This window comes from Agelaius phoeniceus, chromosome 13 (genome assembly GCF_051311805.1).
Source record: "Agelaius phoeniceus isolate bAgePho1 chromosome 13, bAgePho1.hap1, whole genome shotgun sequence".
Classification (NCBI taxonomy): Eukaryota; Metazoa; Chordata; class Aves; order Passeriformes; family Icteridae; genus Agelaius; species Agelaius phoeniceus.
The window spans coordinates 10,129,626-10,143,578 of record NC_135277.1 but is presented as its reverse complement, the minus strand read 5'-3'; the positions used below and the strand labels follow the sequence as shown (position 1 = coordinate 10,143,578).

Here is a 13,953-nt window from a genome sequence, read left to right as displayed (position 1 = left end):
AATCTGAGTTCTATAGGGCTTCATTGGATGGATTCTGTCTGTAGCCATTAACATCATAATAGTTCTAGGAAGAGTTTTAATTTGTCAACCTGCATAGTAATAATTATTACTTAGAAGAATTTTGTTACTGTCGATGTTGATCTAAGAATTCCAAGGTAATTTTGATAACAGTATCCAAAGTCAGAACTAAGAACCTTCCACCAAAAACTAGCTGATGTGATTAGTACACAAATATGGCTTAGATTTGTGTTAACAGTCTCAGTATCTGCTTGGACAAAAAAAGAAAAAAATAATGAATTCTTTAGCTAATAATGCTCTGTAGAGAAGCCTCCTTGAGAAGTTTATTTATTTATTTATATTATATTTTTATATTCTAAATTAGTTTTTAAAATTAACCTCTTATGGTGCTGCTCTTGCATGCTAATGTCTCATTCCAAATTTTCCCTCTCTTTTGTTATAAAGAAACAAGGCCCAACCAACCCAACACTATTTCATCTTGTTCGGGACGTCAAGCAGGTATGGTCTCCATGTAAAAATCTGTCAAACTAGCAGTTATTTTTTGTTAATTTCTTGTGTTTGACTATCAATTTCAGCTGCAGTTTATTAATTGAATTTTATTTTAAGTATTAACCTACCTCTGCAGACATTTTGCTAGTTTTCAATATTTCTGTTGTATGCTTGGTGCCCTGCTGCCTAAAAGATGTTAAACCCAGAGTGTTGTCTTTCATTTTTCTTTTGATTGTTTTCCTTCTTGGGGGGGTTGAAAGCTGATGCTTCCAGCATGGAGAAATTTTGGCTGTTAAAACAATAGACAAAAAACCCCCAGTGCGTCCCCCACCAATGGAATGAGTATCTGTTCTGTTAGGGGAGTTAATGTAGAAAAGGTATAACCTGGTCTTTCTTTAAAAATAATAACTGTTGAGTCATATAGATGCTTTTTGGGTTTTATGTTGGAGGGGTTTTTTTATCATGAAAGGCTTATTTTTTAAAAATTATTATTTAGAGCTGTGATAAAACATGTAGAAACACTATAAGCAAGTTTAATATTATACATTGAAAAAGTAAAAATACCTTTTGTATCCCTAGGGAAATCTTCCTCCAGGATATAAAATCAACCTGATTGATGTGGGACTGGTTATTGAGTATCTGATGGGAGGAACCTACAGATGCACGTACACAAGGAAGCGCTTTAGAGCAATATACAACAGCCTCAGCGGGAACAACCGCGTACGTGCACTTGGGAACAGCCATCTGCTCCCAGCTGAAAATCCCAAATCTTTGTGTTTTGTACAATGATTGAACCCATTTTGGTTTGCTCTTCTTGTCAATGGACTGGTAATTTTAAATGCAGTAGTAAGGTCTATGAGGGCAGCTGAGATCTGTCTTGGGATTGAGGGCAAACAACAGGGTTTATTCTCCTCAACCTTGTTCTAGTATATCCTAATTCCTTCTCTGTGATTTCCTCTTTTCCTGCTTGTAGGGGAAGAAAGGACAGTACACATGCAGATTGACAAGGGCTTGAGATGCAGATATTTTAGCTTCTTGTGCAAGCTACACTAACCAACAAGTGTAACTGCCCATGACTTCTTAAAAGCAATGAAAACAAACAACAATCCATATTAAATATCCAGTGAGAATTCTTGTTGTTCTGTTTATGTTCATCCATGTTTCAATAACCAAACCCCTTCTCCTTGTTGCAGAGATCTGGGCGAAATCCTTCAAGTACCACTCCTCAGATGTGTAAAAGCCATGAGACTTTTGGTAACAGGGCAGACAAGAAGGAAAAAATGCGCCACAATCATTTCATCAAAACAGCGCAGCCGTACAAACCAAAGGTGAGCGCTGTGAGGGGAGCACAGTGGGGTTTATTTCAAGGAGCTGAGAGTGGGGAGCCTGCTGGAAACCCAAGTGCCACTGGAGTGAGTAGCAGCAATTGCATTGACTTTGGCAAAGCTGGAATTTCAACCTTGCTTTTGTACTTGTTTCTAAACTGCAGCTTTTTTACAGGATTCTGTAAAGGGTGTTTATCTTTCTGTATAGGAGTCCTGTGGATAAGCTTTGATATGTTAGGGACCAGAAAGTTTATCTTTGACAGAGTAGTAATGAAGTAAGTGGACTCACATGGCTTGGTAGATAGGGCAAGATTTGGCCATGTGTTACTACTACAAGCAGTTTCCATGAATTTTTTTATTTGTATGTAGGTATATTAGTTATGGCTTTTCTTTGATCTAGGATTCAAATTAATTCAGTCTCACAGTTATTAAAATGAATTTTACTCAACTGAAGTTTTCAAACAAAAGTTCCGGCTGCTTTTCAGGTTCTCAAAAATTTTCTGTTTTCTTTTTATAATTATTTATAATCTGGTATTGGATCACTCAGCATTTTATTTCAATTTACATAATGACCAAATATAACGACTTAAAATGTGACTTTGTGATTTTATTTTCAAGATTGACACTGGTGCAGAAGAGGGAAAAAAGAAAAGAACCAAAGATGAAATAGTTGACATAGATGATCCTGAAACGAGGCGTTTTGCTTATCCTCTGAACGAGCTGTTGCTGTGGGCAGTGCTGATGAAGAGGCAGAAGATGGCTCTTTTCTTCTGGCAGCACGGCGAGGAGTCCATGGCCAAAGCCTTGGTGGCCTGCAAAGTCTATCGGTCCATGGCATACGAGGCAAAACAAAGTGACCTTGTTGATGATACTTCTGAAGAACTGAAACAGTATTCCAAGTAAGTTACAGTCCTATTGTTCAAAATATTTTCTGGACCTCTGCAATAAAAGTAGTGGGCTACTTATGAACAAAATGCAAATTTTTCTGTTAGCACACTTGAAGACAATCATGTTTTGCAAAAAGGTTTAAGTGGAACTCTAGTAGAAGCTTTATATCAGATATTGCTCTTTCTTGAAGGCTGTTAAAAGACTTGATTTATAGTCAAATTAGGAGGAAACTCAGTGTGCCATTTTCTTCTGTGTAGTTTCTGTGCATGTTTTAATAGCTGTTTTAGCTTGCATATGTTTTTAACAGAAGTCATAGATTGATGTATTGTGGTTACAAATTACAGCATATCTGTACAGAAGGGACAAATAATAGTCCCTTCAAGTTATGCAAGTTGGGAATTTGTGCAAGAAACCTCACTCATGGTAATTTCTATAGATACTATCTTTTCTTTTGTTGTTTTTTTCTTCATTTTAGCGAGTTTGGTCAGCTGGCAGTTGAGCTGTTAGAGCAGTCCTTCCGACAAGATGAAACTATGGCCATGAAATTACTGACGTACGAACTTAAGAACTGGAGCAACTCCACCTGCCTGAAGCTGGCCGTGTCCTCGAGGCTCCGTCCATTTGTAGCACACACTTGCACACAGATGTTGCTGTCGGATATGTGGATGGGGAGGCTGAACATGAGGAAGAATTCGTGGTACAAAGTAAGCACTGTTGCAGTTTATTCATGTAAAAAATGGTCAGTGGTGTTTATGTTTAAAGGGAAGAAAAGTGTGTGTTTAAATGCTGTTAGTGTAAAGCTTTCACAACTATAGCTTTGATTAATAAATCCTGTAAACCAGTCTCCTATAACATAATCAAAACTGGAATATTTGTTGTAAACTTGCTTCTTTTGACACTCTATTATCTTTTCAAATAAGGTACAGAAATATAGAAGGCAAAAACCAGGCAAGTAGCCTTTAATCAGAGGCTTAAAGAGATCATGTGAATACTAATCCACTACTAAAAACATAGTAGTAACAATCCTTAACAGATGGAAAACCTGTTGTAAGACTGTAGTTTCATGCATTTTGGCTTTTTACAGGGAGCACATAAGACTTGATGTAAAAAAGCTTTGTGAATATCCTATTTTGGAGGAACTGAGCAAAAGCAGGGCAAAGAACAGCAAATCGGGGACAGGTTTTCCAGTAGTGCCCTTTGTGTGATATAGATCAATTATGATCTAGACAGAGATAATTGATATAGCTCAATTGAACCAAAATGGGAGTTGCATATTTCTTTGAGAAATTAGGTACCAAAACCTAATTGTTGCTAGAAATAAAATGAAAGAAAACTTTCCTACAAAATACCTACAAGCATCATTTAACTTGTGACCTACTAAAATCCTCTTTTATAACTGATTAACTATTTTCTTGCTTGCTTTGTAAGAGGCTAATGACAGTAAATAGCTTTCACTTACTCTCTTTATCTATACCTTAGCTCATTTTTTTACCATAAATTGAAAAAAAAAACCAAACAAAACATACACCACTCCCCTCTCCCCCCACAAACGACAATCTGGTACAGGCTTTTAAAATACACTTTAGCAATACACTGTTCCAAAGCTTCTGGGAGTGGATTAAATAACAGAGTGTGAACAGAACATCTCTATCTTCAGGCTTGGAGCACATTCTTTCTAATAGCTTTGAATTTTGGAATTTGTTGGTTTTTCCCATTTCCTATGTCTTCAAGGCAAGAAACACTCTGTATGTGTGACCCTAAGCTCTTAGGTGTATATACAAGTAATAACAACTAATTATTTTCTATATTTTTCCCCTCAATAGCAAGCAAGTGAAATTTAGATAATACATTTCCAAAGGCTATTCTGTGTGTTGGTGTGTTCTGATGCTTTAATGGAGTTGTGAACTATTTACACTTAGTCTTCATCTTTTCCAGGTGATACTGAGTATTCTACTCCCTCCTGCTATACTGCTGTTGGAATATAAGACCAAGGCTGAAATGTCACATATTCCTCAGTCTCAAGATGCACATCAAATGGCAATGGATGACAGTGAGAACAACTTCCAGACTGCAGCAGATGAAATACCTATGGTAATGTGGGGCAGAGGGAGATATTAAAAACAATATTCCTTGCTTAAATAATTAAATTTTTAAGTCAAAGAAGTGAAATTTAGTGCCAGAAAGCATGCATTTTTTGTGTGGGAAGTTAACAGTTTTTTTGTTTTAGGAGGTTTTTAAAGAAGTGAGGATCTTGGACAGTACTTATGAAAAGCATGACATGGAGACTCCAGCAAAACCTAAAAGACTCCCAATTACACAGAAGTTTTATGCATTTTATCATGCTCCAATTGTGAAGTTTTGGTTTAACACGGTGAGATTTTTTCTGTATAGTGTGTATTTTATTTGGAAATGTAGCACAGATTTTTGGGTTATTTTCCCAACATGTATCTCTGATTGAGTCAATGTTAAGCACTATCCAAAAAGCAGACAGAAAACCCCTTACCTTGCTGAGCTGGAAATGAGAAATACTTCATTTTATGAAATTGCATAAGCACATGCTGTGCCCTGTGGTTTGAGGTTTTTTAATTCTGTTTTGAGTAATTCTTTTCATCAGTTGCTAGCAGGAGTTCTAGAACCATGTATTAATCTCAAGTGCATGCACAGCTTTGTTTCAATCACTGTAATAGAAATGTTAGAATTTGTTCTAAAGGAAAATAGCTGTAATAAGAGCAAAGCTTTGCTAACAATAAATAGCTTATTACAGCTATTTTTGCTTTTCTAGGATGAAAATGTTTGTATACCCTTATAAATAATAACTTGTCTGTTAAAAATGGTAAATATAGTCTTGTAATTCAACTTGAAGCTTTTCTTGTATACCACATCAAAAGATTCCATGTACATCTTTAAAGGATCCTTCAGTAATTATATGTATATGTTTTATTTGGTTTTTTAGTTGGCATACTTAGGATTCCTCATGCTCTACACATTTGTGGTTCTTGTAAAAATGGAAGAATTACCATCTGTTCAGGAGTGGATTGTTATTGCTTACATTTTCACATCAGCAATTGAGAAAATTCGTGAGGTATGCCTGTAACAATTGGGATTTTTGCCTTTTTTTGTCAGTTAAAACAGTATGCTTTAAACTATTATTCTGTGAACAAGAAAACTGAAGAAACTTAAGCATCAGAGTAAATGGTTTAATGCCTTTATCTTAAAGCTTGGTATAGGTTGCTAGATGGAGGCTTTGTAAAATGTGTATTAATTTATCAGACAGGCTCTGCCACCGTGCTATGACCAAGATATCAAAACAAAAAAAAAATCTTTAGTGGCCCAGGAGAGCCATCATAACTACAATGTTCCTGGTCAGCAAGAGACTTTATGGAAGTTCTGTAATGGGAGAACTTCCATAAATGGGAGAGATCAAGTTAGTCCCTTAACCTGGTACCTCAGGCTCAACTGAAGGCAGATAGGGTTCATTTTTGTCACAGTAACTGCCTCAAAAGAAATAAAACCCCAACTAAATCCAAAATTCCTTAGTAAATTGTTCAGACAGAGCAAACCCCTCCTTTCCTTGTTGTGAAGCTGACACAGTTAAACACTGGTTTTGATTGCTCAGCATTTAAGAGTTCTCCATTTGAATAGCTATTATATTTTTGCAAGTATAAAAATGCTGGTGATACACATATTTTACTGCTGACCCCTGTGCAATAAATATGAGCTGTCTTGACCTTCATATCTTTTACAGATTTTTATGTCAGAGGCTGGGAAGATTAATCAGAAGATCAAAGTGTGGTTCAGTGATTACTTCAATATCAGTGACACAGTTGCCATTGTCACTTTCTTCATTGGGTTTGCTTTAAGATTTGGAGCCAAGGGGAATTTTGGAGAAAACACTTACAGAGAAAATTACATCTTTGTTGCTGGAAGAATAACATACTGTCTCAATATCATTTTTTGGTATGTGCGATTACTGGATTTTCTAGCTGTAAATCAACAGGCTGGCCCTTATGTTATGATGATTGGGAAAATGGTAAGTACTATGTTTGTTACTGATTTTTTTCCCCCCAACTGAATCCATTTACAACTTCTTCTAATAGTTTTATTTAGTTAGAAGTTTCTTTTCCTGCTCTAATAGGATAACAACTTGGTGTGCAGAATTAGCCAGCTGGAATATAACTTAAAGGATTTCAAAAGAAGCACTGATTAGAAGGCTTCCTTTATGGAGCTATCCCTGTTACATAAATGTAAAAAATGGCAAATCTTCCTTCTCTGGTTTTGTTCTCAGATGTCAGAGACTTAAATGAATATGATGAGGCCTTTGTCTTGATTCAGCTTCCCATTTAGGTCTGAAATGTATAGTCTTTGTGTTCTTTAGGTCAAAACTTTTAACTTGTTTAGTGTCCTGAAACACCTTCATGGTTTTGTGCTATGGAAAACTGGGAATATATTGTGCTTCTTGTCATCTCACACAAAAAATACTAAAATTGTTTAAACTTAAAATTAAATAACCTATTTCTACTGTTGCTAGCTATTCTAAATGTTAAAAACTATTATAAGGCTTGAGAGCTGTATATATGAATGTGGAAGGAGCTTTTGTGTTTCTTCCCTCTATAAAATGGTTCTTAGAAAATTGAACCCTGTCATTCCTTAAATCAAGGCCATCAAGTTGCTCATTTCTCACTTTGATTTCTTGCAAGAGGCTAGTTCTGTGTTCCTGCCCTTGGAAAACTACCTCTGGTTTTTGTGCAGCTGTTGAGTACCTTCAGGAAGGAATATTTCTTTGTCAGCTGCTCCTTGTGTACCTAATAGTATTCAAGTTAAAAGGGAAATATGCTCAGTTGCCTTTGGCCAAGGGTACTAAATACATTATAAAAAAGGACAGGAAAAATTTGGGGTTTTTTAACAGGGCTCATTATTTAACTAAATTTTCTGAGTGAAATATTTGTGTCCTGGACTCTTTTCTTTATATAATACATAGAATTTCTCAAGTGTACCCTGTCACTGTAAAAGTTTTTAGAGTTGTGTGATCATATTTATGACCTTGTGGATTAACTGGGTTTTTTTCTGTTAACAGGTGGCCAACATGTTTTACATTGTGGTGATTATGGCACTTGTACTACTTAGTTTTGGTGTTCCCAGGAAGGCAATACTCTATCCTGATGAGGCACCCTCTTGGACTCTTGCTAGAGATATTGTGTTTCATCCATACTGGATGATTTTTGGTGAAGTCTATGCCTATGAAATTGATGGTAAGATACTGCAATTATGAAGCAAGTAAAGAGAGAACTTACTCTGATTAGGTCTTCTCAGAATCTTATGAAATTCCACTTTTACCAAAGTCCCAGTACTGTTGGTATTGATTCCATTCAATGGAAGATCTCCCTTTTGTGGGTTGCAGCTGTATAACTATGTGACCTGATTCTTCATTTTCTTTTCAGAAACTTGTTTGGCTTAGAATAAAAATTACATAATTACAATTTCTCTCAAGGCTGTTCCTAGCAAGATTTTTGAATTCTGCCCCACAGCTATCATGACAAAATTCTGGCTGTGGTGTGATGTACTATGCTTTTTTAAAAAGCCAATAATATGGTTACAGCATAGTATCAGCCAGAAACGTTGTCTCTGGTATTTTTCTACCATGTTCCTAAATGCCTGGAGACATTTCAAACTGCAGAACCAGTGCATCATAGTTGATTGTTGCAAACTGTAAGTGACTTTTTTTGGTTTGTTTTTTTTTTTTTTTTTGTGTCTGTACCTGCTGGGAGTTCTAAAAGATGTACATGTTGTCTCTGTGTCTTTTTTTCCCAACACAGTGTGTGCAAATAATTCTGATGAAAAAGTTGCTCATCTCTGTGGCCCAGGAACATGGTTGACCCCGTTTCTTCAAGCTGTCTACCTCTTTGTACAGTACATAATCATGGTTAATCTCCTGATTGCATTTTTCAAGTAAGTATGTGGATAATAGTTAATTTTTGCTAATAATTGGACAAGTGTCTATCTCACTGCAATAAGATGACAAGATAAGAACTGATGCCAGATCAAAGCAATCCCATTTCCTGGAAGTTTTTTCAGGTTCTAAGGCTGGTCTTTGTGTCTTCCTCACTGCAAGCTCATGGCTGAGTTAGGGAAATGTGTGATGTGACTGGTTCATGTCACCTCTGTGAGGTCAGGGGAATCAGAAGTTCAAGGAAATCTGTCAGAAAACAAACAAAACAAAATTGTTTCTTTGTCCTAATTGACTGTTGTTCCTAAATTCATTTAATGTTCTCCAGTTGGTTGGGTTCAGTTGTAGTAAGTTGTCTTTTATACTTCTCTGCAAGTGTTTGATTTATGGGCATAAGCAGCTCACAAACACTGAAGAAGGCAGACTGCAGAATTAACATGGTGTGATATAAAATTCTGGGTTTAGTTAGAAATAATTAATTTTTTTGTTCGGCAAACTTGAAATTTGATCTCAGTGTAATTTATTTCTGAGTAAAGATACTGAGATGTTACCTGATGGGAGAATTTCTTTAGCCCTCTCCTTGCTCTGAATCATGGTGTTCTCTTGAATGTGTTTCCACTTCCACAAAAATAATTTTGCAGCAAAAAACAAGTTTATGCTTTTGTCTCTTACTTAACTGGAATTAGAATTCAAGATTGTTATCAAAGTGTTAAAAAAACAAACAGTCCAACAACCACTAAACAAACACCAACAACTCCCCACCACCCCAAAAAACACTGATGTGTTAATATGGTTCTGTTTCAGCAACGTGTATTTACAAGTCAAGGCAATTTCAAACATTGTGTGGAAGTATCAGCGCTATCATTTCATTATGGCCTACCATGAAAAACCTGTTCTGCCTCCACCACTGATCATTCTCAGCCACATGGCTTCCCTCTTCTGCTGTATATGTAAAAGAAGAAAGACCGACAAGGCTTCAGATGGGCCAAGTATGAACAGTTATTCAAAAAATTGCAGCAATGCTTTTGACATGGTTAAAGCAAACAGTCAGAAAAGCACCATGTTCTTGACTAGAATGTGTATTGTGAAGAAAGTCAAAGTGGTCTTAATTTTATGTGTTTTCAATATTGATAATTCTTTTGAAAATCACTGTGCTTTTCTCAGGAGTTTAGAAATCTCCAGTAAAACTAACCTATCACACAAACAAATAGATTAGATTTCTTGTTATTGCTAATTGAGAAATATTTTTTTTTCTGTAAAACTTCTTTGAAACTTTAAAAATAAAATCCAGCTAAGGAATCTGTCTCAAAGGTATTAAAGGGTAGGAATGTAAGGAATGATAATATTGTGCACATATCCTCTCAGAATTACCATTTTCATTTTATTTTATTGTCAATCTTTGACCTTGAACTTATTTTTTCAATGAGAGAGGAAGGGTCTTAGGTGGCCTCTGGTAGGATTTTTTTTGTTTTGTTTTTCTTTTTTTTTTGTTGTTGTTTTTTGTTTTAATTTTATTGTAGAGTTTTATTGTTAACATCTTTTGTAGAGTTATGACTCTTAATTTTCAGCACCTGTACAACTTCACTACATATGTCATCTTAAATGTTGATCTCTCTTTAGAACTCTTCCTGACAGAAGAAGATCAGAAGAAACTTCATGATTTTGAAGAGCTGTGTGTTGAGATGTATTTTAATGAAAAGGATGATAAATTTCATTCTGGAAGTGAGGAGAGGATTCGAGTCACATTCGAACGGTAGAATATTTACAATTAAAATTTCTGAATAGAGAATTAGGACTTTTACAGGTTTTTTTAAATCTACTTTAAAAGGGGAGAAATACAGCTCAAGAACATGAAGTGTTTATGCAAATTTTATATGGTAGCTTTCCATTGCTATGCAGACACTGATAATGTGATTGATTCTTCTTGACCTATAGAAGCACTCAGTAAACTGAGGCTTATTTGGTTTCCCATGATGTTTTAAGAGACTGATACATTTCCTAAAGTGCTGTGGGCCTCTATTGATAGCTGTTTCAATTCTGTGATTCAGAAGTATGTACAAATGTTGTATTACAAGACAGTCCAATGCTGTCATTTTATTGTGACATTTCAAAGTTGTTTTTCCCCCTGATTAAATGGACAGAAGGGGTTATAATCATGGGGGGTTTTTGCATATTGAGAAAAATACCTTTCATATCTACTTCATAATTTGATTTTTCTTAGGGTGGAGCAAATGTGCATTCAGATAAAGGAAGTTGGTGATCGTGTCAACTACATTAAAAGGTCATTACAGTCTTTAGATTCACAGATTGGCCACCTCCAGGATCTGTCTGCTCTAACTGTGGATACTCTGAAAACACTGACTGCCCAGAAAGCTTCAGAAGCCAGCAAGGTTCATAATGAAATCACCCGGGAATTGAGCATTTCAAAACATTTGGCACAAAATCTCATTGAGGATGGCTCTCTCAGATCATCGGTGTGGAAGAAGCACAGCATTGGAAACGTCTTTGGTTCTTTTCCACAAGGAGGCCTTGAGAGTAACAATGCTTTACTCTGTAACATTTCCATCCGTGATGACAAAGAAGTCCAGCATAAGACAATTGGTCAGGAGTTGGCTCTGGCTCCCCGAAGAGAAGAAAAAAACTTCCAAGAGGCAGGTTCCTCAGGCAGTGCCTTATTTTCAAATGCTGTTTCCCCTCCGGAACTTCGCCAACGAATACAGGCTGCAGAGATCTCAAAATCCACTAGTAAAAGTAAAAAATTAGGCAACTCATCCAACAGCATGCCACATGTAACATCCCCAACTACAAAGTTTTTTGTTAGCACTCCATCTCGACCCAGTTGCAAAAGTCAGCTGGATTCTTCAGCAAAGCACGAAGAGACTGTTTTCTCTAAGGCTACAGAAGGAGATAATAATGTAGAATTTGGTGCATTTGTGGGTAAGTATAACAAAGTAGATTCTGAATGTCCTGAAGTCATTATTAGCTGCTCTTATCCTCTTGCTTCTGGCTCTGCTTGCCTTGCTTTCACCCAACCTTGTGTTGAAAATGGAGGATACGTTAATTGTGGTTTTATTCATGATGAGAGTGACACTAATGATAACTACAGCTGCAGAGTTGACAAAAGTGCTCACCAGTCCCCTGCCAAGTTAGAGAAGAACAAGCCCCAAACGAAGTTCTCTTTGTCAACGGGCGACTTGATGTCAACAGTCAACCGTGGCGGCTCACATGGAAAATTGAATATTAAAGATGAACTTTCCAAAAGTCAGCATGTCCATGCAATGGAACTGCAAACCCGAGATTTATGTTCTAACATCCTTATGGGACTGCTTCATAAACTGTGGACCAAATCTAAGCCACAAGGTTTGACTTATCAAGAATTGTATGGTATTTTGGGTGTATTCCGGTTGCAGGTGACTTTATTCTACCATTTTGCTCTGCTTTTTTTGCATTTAACATCTCTAATTTCCCTATGTTGCTTGAATGGTTTTTTTAACTGAAATTATAATTTCTCCATAATTCTGTCACATAGACAATATTTTTCTGAAAAACATTATCCAGTTGTTGAGTAGAGCAGTTTTGGGCAATTAGCAGCTGTACAGCTTGGTACGGGCACTGTAGACCAACCTTTTGTGGCTCATTATAAAGCTCCTACCTTCTGATTGCATATATCAAAAATATTGTCTATTCCTTGACGTAATTACAGAACACTACTCAGGCTGATGGAGTCCTGGATAAATATCTGTGGTATCTGTGTCAAGCTGAGGGTTCCTCCTATACTTTATTTCTAAACACTGTTACAGCTGGGATCTTCCACTGTTGCCTAGGCTAACCTGGGTTGGGGCTGTCATTTTGGAAGCTTCCAAAGTCCTTTAATTCAATACAAATTTTGCCTCCCCTCAAGTTCTGTTTAACAGTAAAAAGGTGGATGGTTTTGGTTAGTTACTTATCTATTTGAATGGTAAAACAGTGGCAGATTCATTGCAAAACACAGGTGTGGGTTTACTAACTGATTCCTGTCAAGTAGATAATGCTTTAAGTATGCTTAGTGTTTAGCAGAAGATTGTAATCTGGAATTTTCAGGTTGTCTGCAGAGGTGTTGTCTTGCTAAAATTGTTTAGGGATGTCTCAGTGTTTTCCAGAGATTTGCTGAGGTTGTATAAATTTAAATCTCTAGACAAGAGTTTATTCTACTGCTGTGAAACTTGGATTTCTAAGAAGTTACCTACATTAGCTATTTGTGTATAAATGCCTCATGTTTGAAAAAAGAAAGCAAGGCTAAACAGAAATTATGGACAGTGATTGTACAACTCTTATCTAATCTTTAAATGTACTTCACCACTAATAACTTTGAATACTAACTATACTTATTTACTGGAGCCAGATTTTTTTTTGTATATGGTCCTCTGACATCTCTAGCATTTAGAACATACCCTTCATTCTTGCTGTCCACAATTTACACCACTTGTGATACCATGCAGGTTTCAATGGTGAAGCCAGTTAGATTTTCATTCATTATAAAGCCACATGATTTGGAAAATTCTGAGAAGTGTTTCTTGCAGCTGGGAGGATGAAGGGTATATTGTAAAAGCTACCTCCAGGAAACTCTCTACTTTCCCTTCATTTGTCAAGCATACATAAAAGTGCTGTAATCCAGGCCTTGTTCCTTTCCTGTGAGGAGCATACGCTTGAGTAAAGATTTCAAATATTAGCTTTACTTTCTGAATGGTGGTGCTCCACACCTCAGTGCAGGAAAGGCAATAGTTGGACATTGTTACACTGATCTTCACTTGAGCATGTTTGTAATGTCTTTCCTAGTGCAAACAGGCACACAGACCTTAGGTGGTTTGTAACCCTTTGCTATGGTGATGCAGACTATTGGCATGGTCAGAACATTGGAGGTTGCCTTTGATTTTGAATACTCTTTTTGAATTCACTGTGTCAAAGGTCACAGAGACAGCATGGACCTACAGCGGTTCAAAGAGGCTGCCAGCAAAATGAGGGAAAGAAGTGCTGATATTGAGGTGAGCATGAAAAGCTTTGTCAAATATGTTAATGGGGATAATTTCCTTTTAAACTGTCATGTCACAGTATGTTTGGAAAAAGCCTAAGGCCAAATAGAATCAAAAAACTTACACAATCATTGCAGATTGCACTTTGCATCTGTTTCATGATTAAAAAAAAAAATCCAGTGAAAACTCATGTAACCTTAACTGCCATCAAGTACTGTTGCTTCATAATAGGATACTAGTGAAATAATAAACTCTGAGGTTATGAAAGCTAAGATGACTA

At 36.4% G+C, this 13,953-nt stretch overlaps 1 protein-coding gene across 1 annotated transcript in view; it reads left to right on the top strand.

Moving 5' to 3' along the window:
* The window catches only part of TRPM7 (transient receptor potential cation channel subfamily M member 7), a 50,860-nt gene that overhangs the window by 27,612 nt on the left and 9,295 nt on the right, over positions 1-13,953 (top strand). Inside the window, exons 13-27 of the mRNA XM_077185347.1 lie at positions 463-516; positions 1,087-1,227; positions 1,701-1,835; positions 2,451-2,731; positions 3,196-3,424; positions 4,656-4,811; positions 4,948-5,091; positions 5,674-5,802; positions 6,466-6,750; positions 7,795-7,969; positions 8,534-8,666; positions 9,469-9,653; positions 10,285-10,417; positions 10,886-11,601; positions 13,609-13,685. Of these exons, the coding sequence (XP_077041462.1) occupies positions 463-516; positions 1,087-1,227; positions 1,701-1,835; positions 2,451-2,731; positions 3,196-3,424; positions 4,656-4,811; positions 4,948-5,091; positions 5,674-5,802; positions 6,466-6,750; positions 7,795-7,969; positions 8,534-8,666; positions 9,469-9,653; positions 10,285-10,417; positions 10,886-11,601; positions 13,609-13,685 (2,973 nt within the window). The remainder of the gene's footprint in view (positions 1-462; positions 517-1,086; positions 1,228-1,700; positions 1,836-2,450; positions 2,732-3,195; positions 3,425-4,655; positions 4,812-4,947; positions 5,092-5,673; positions 5,803-6,465; positions 6,751-7,794; positions 7,970-8,533; positions 8,667-9,468; positions 9,654-10,284; positions 10,418-10,885; positions 11,602-13,608; positions 13,686-13,953) is intronic.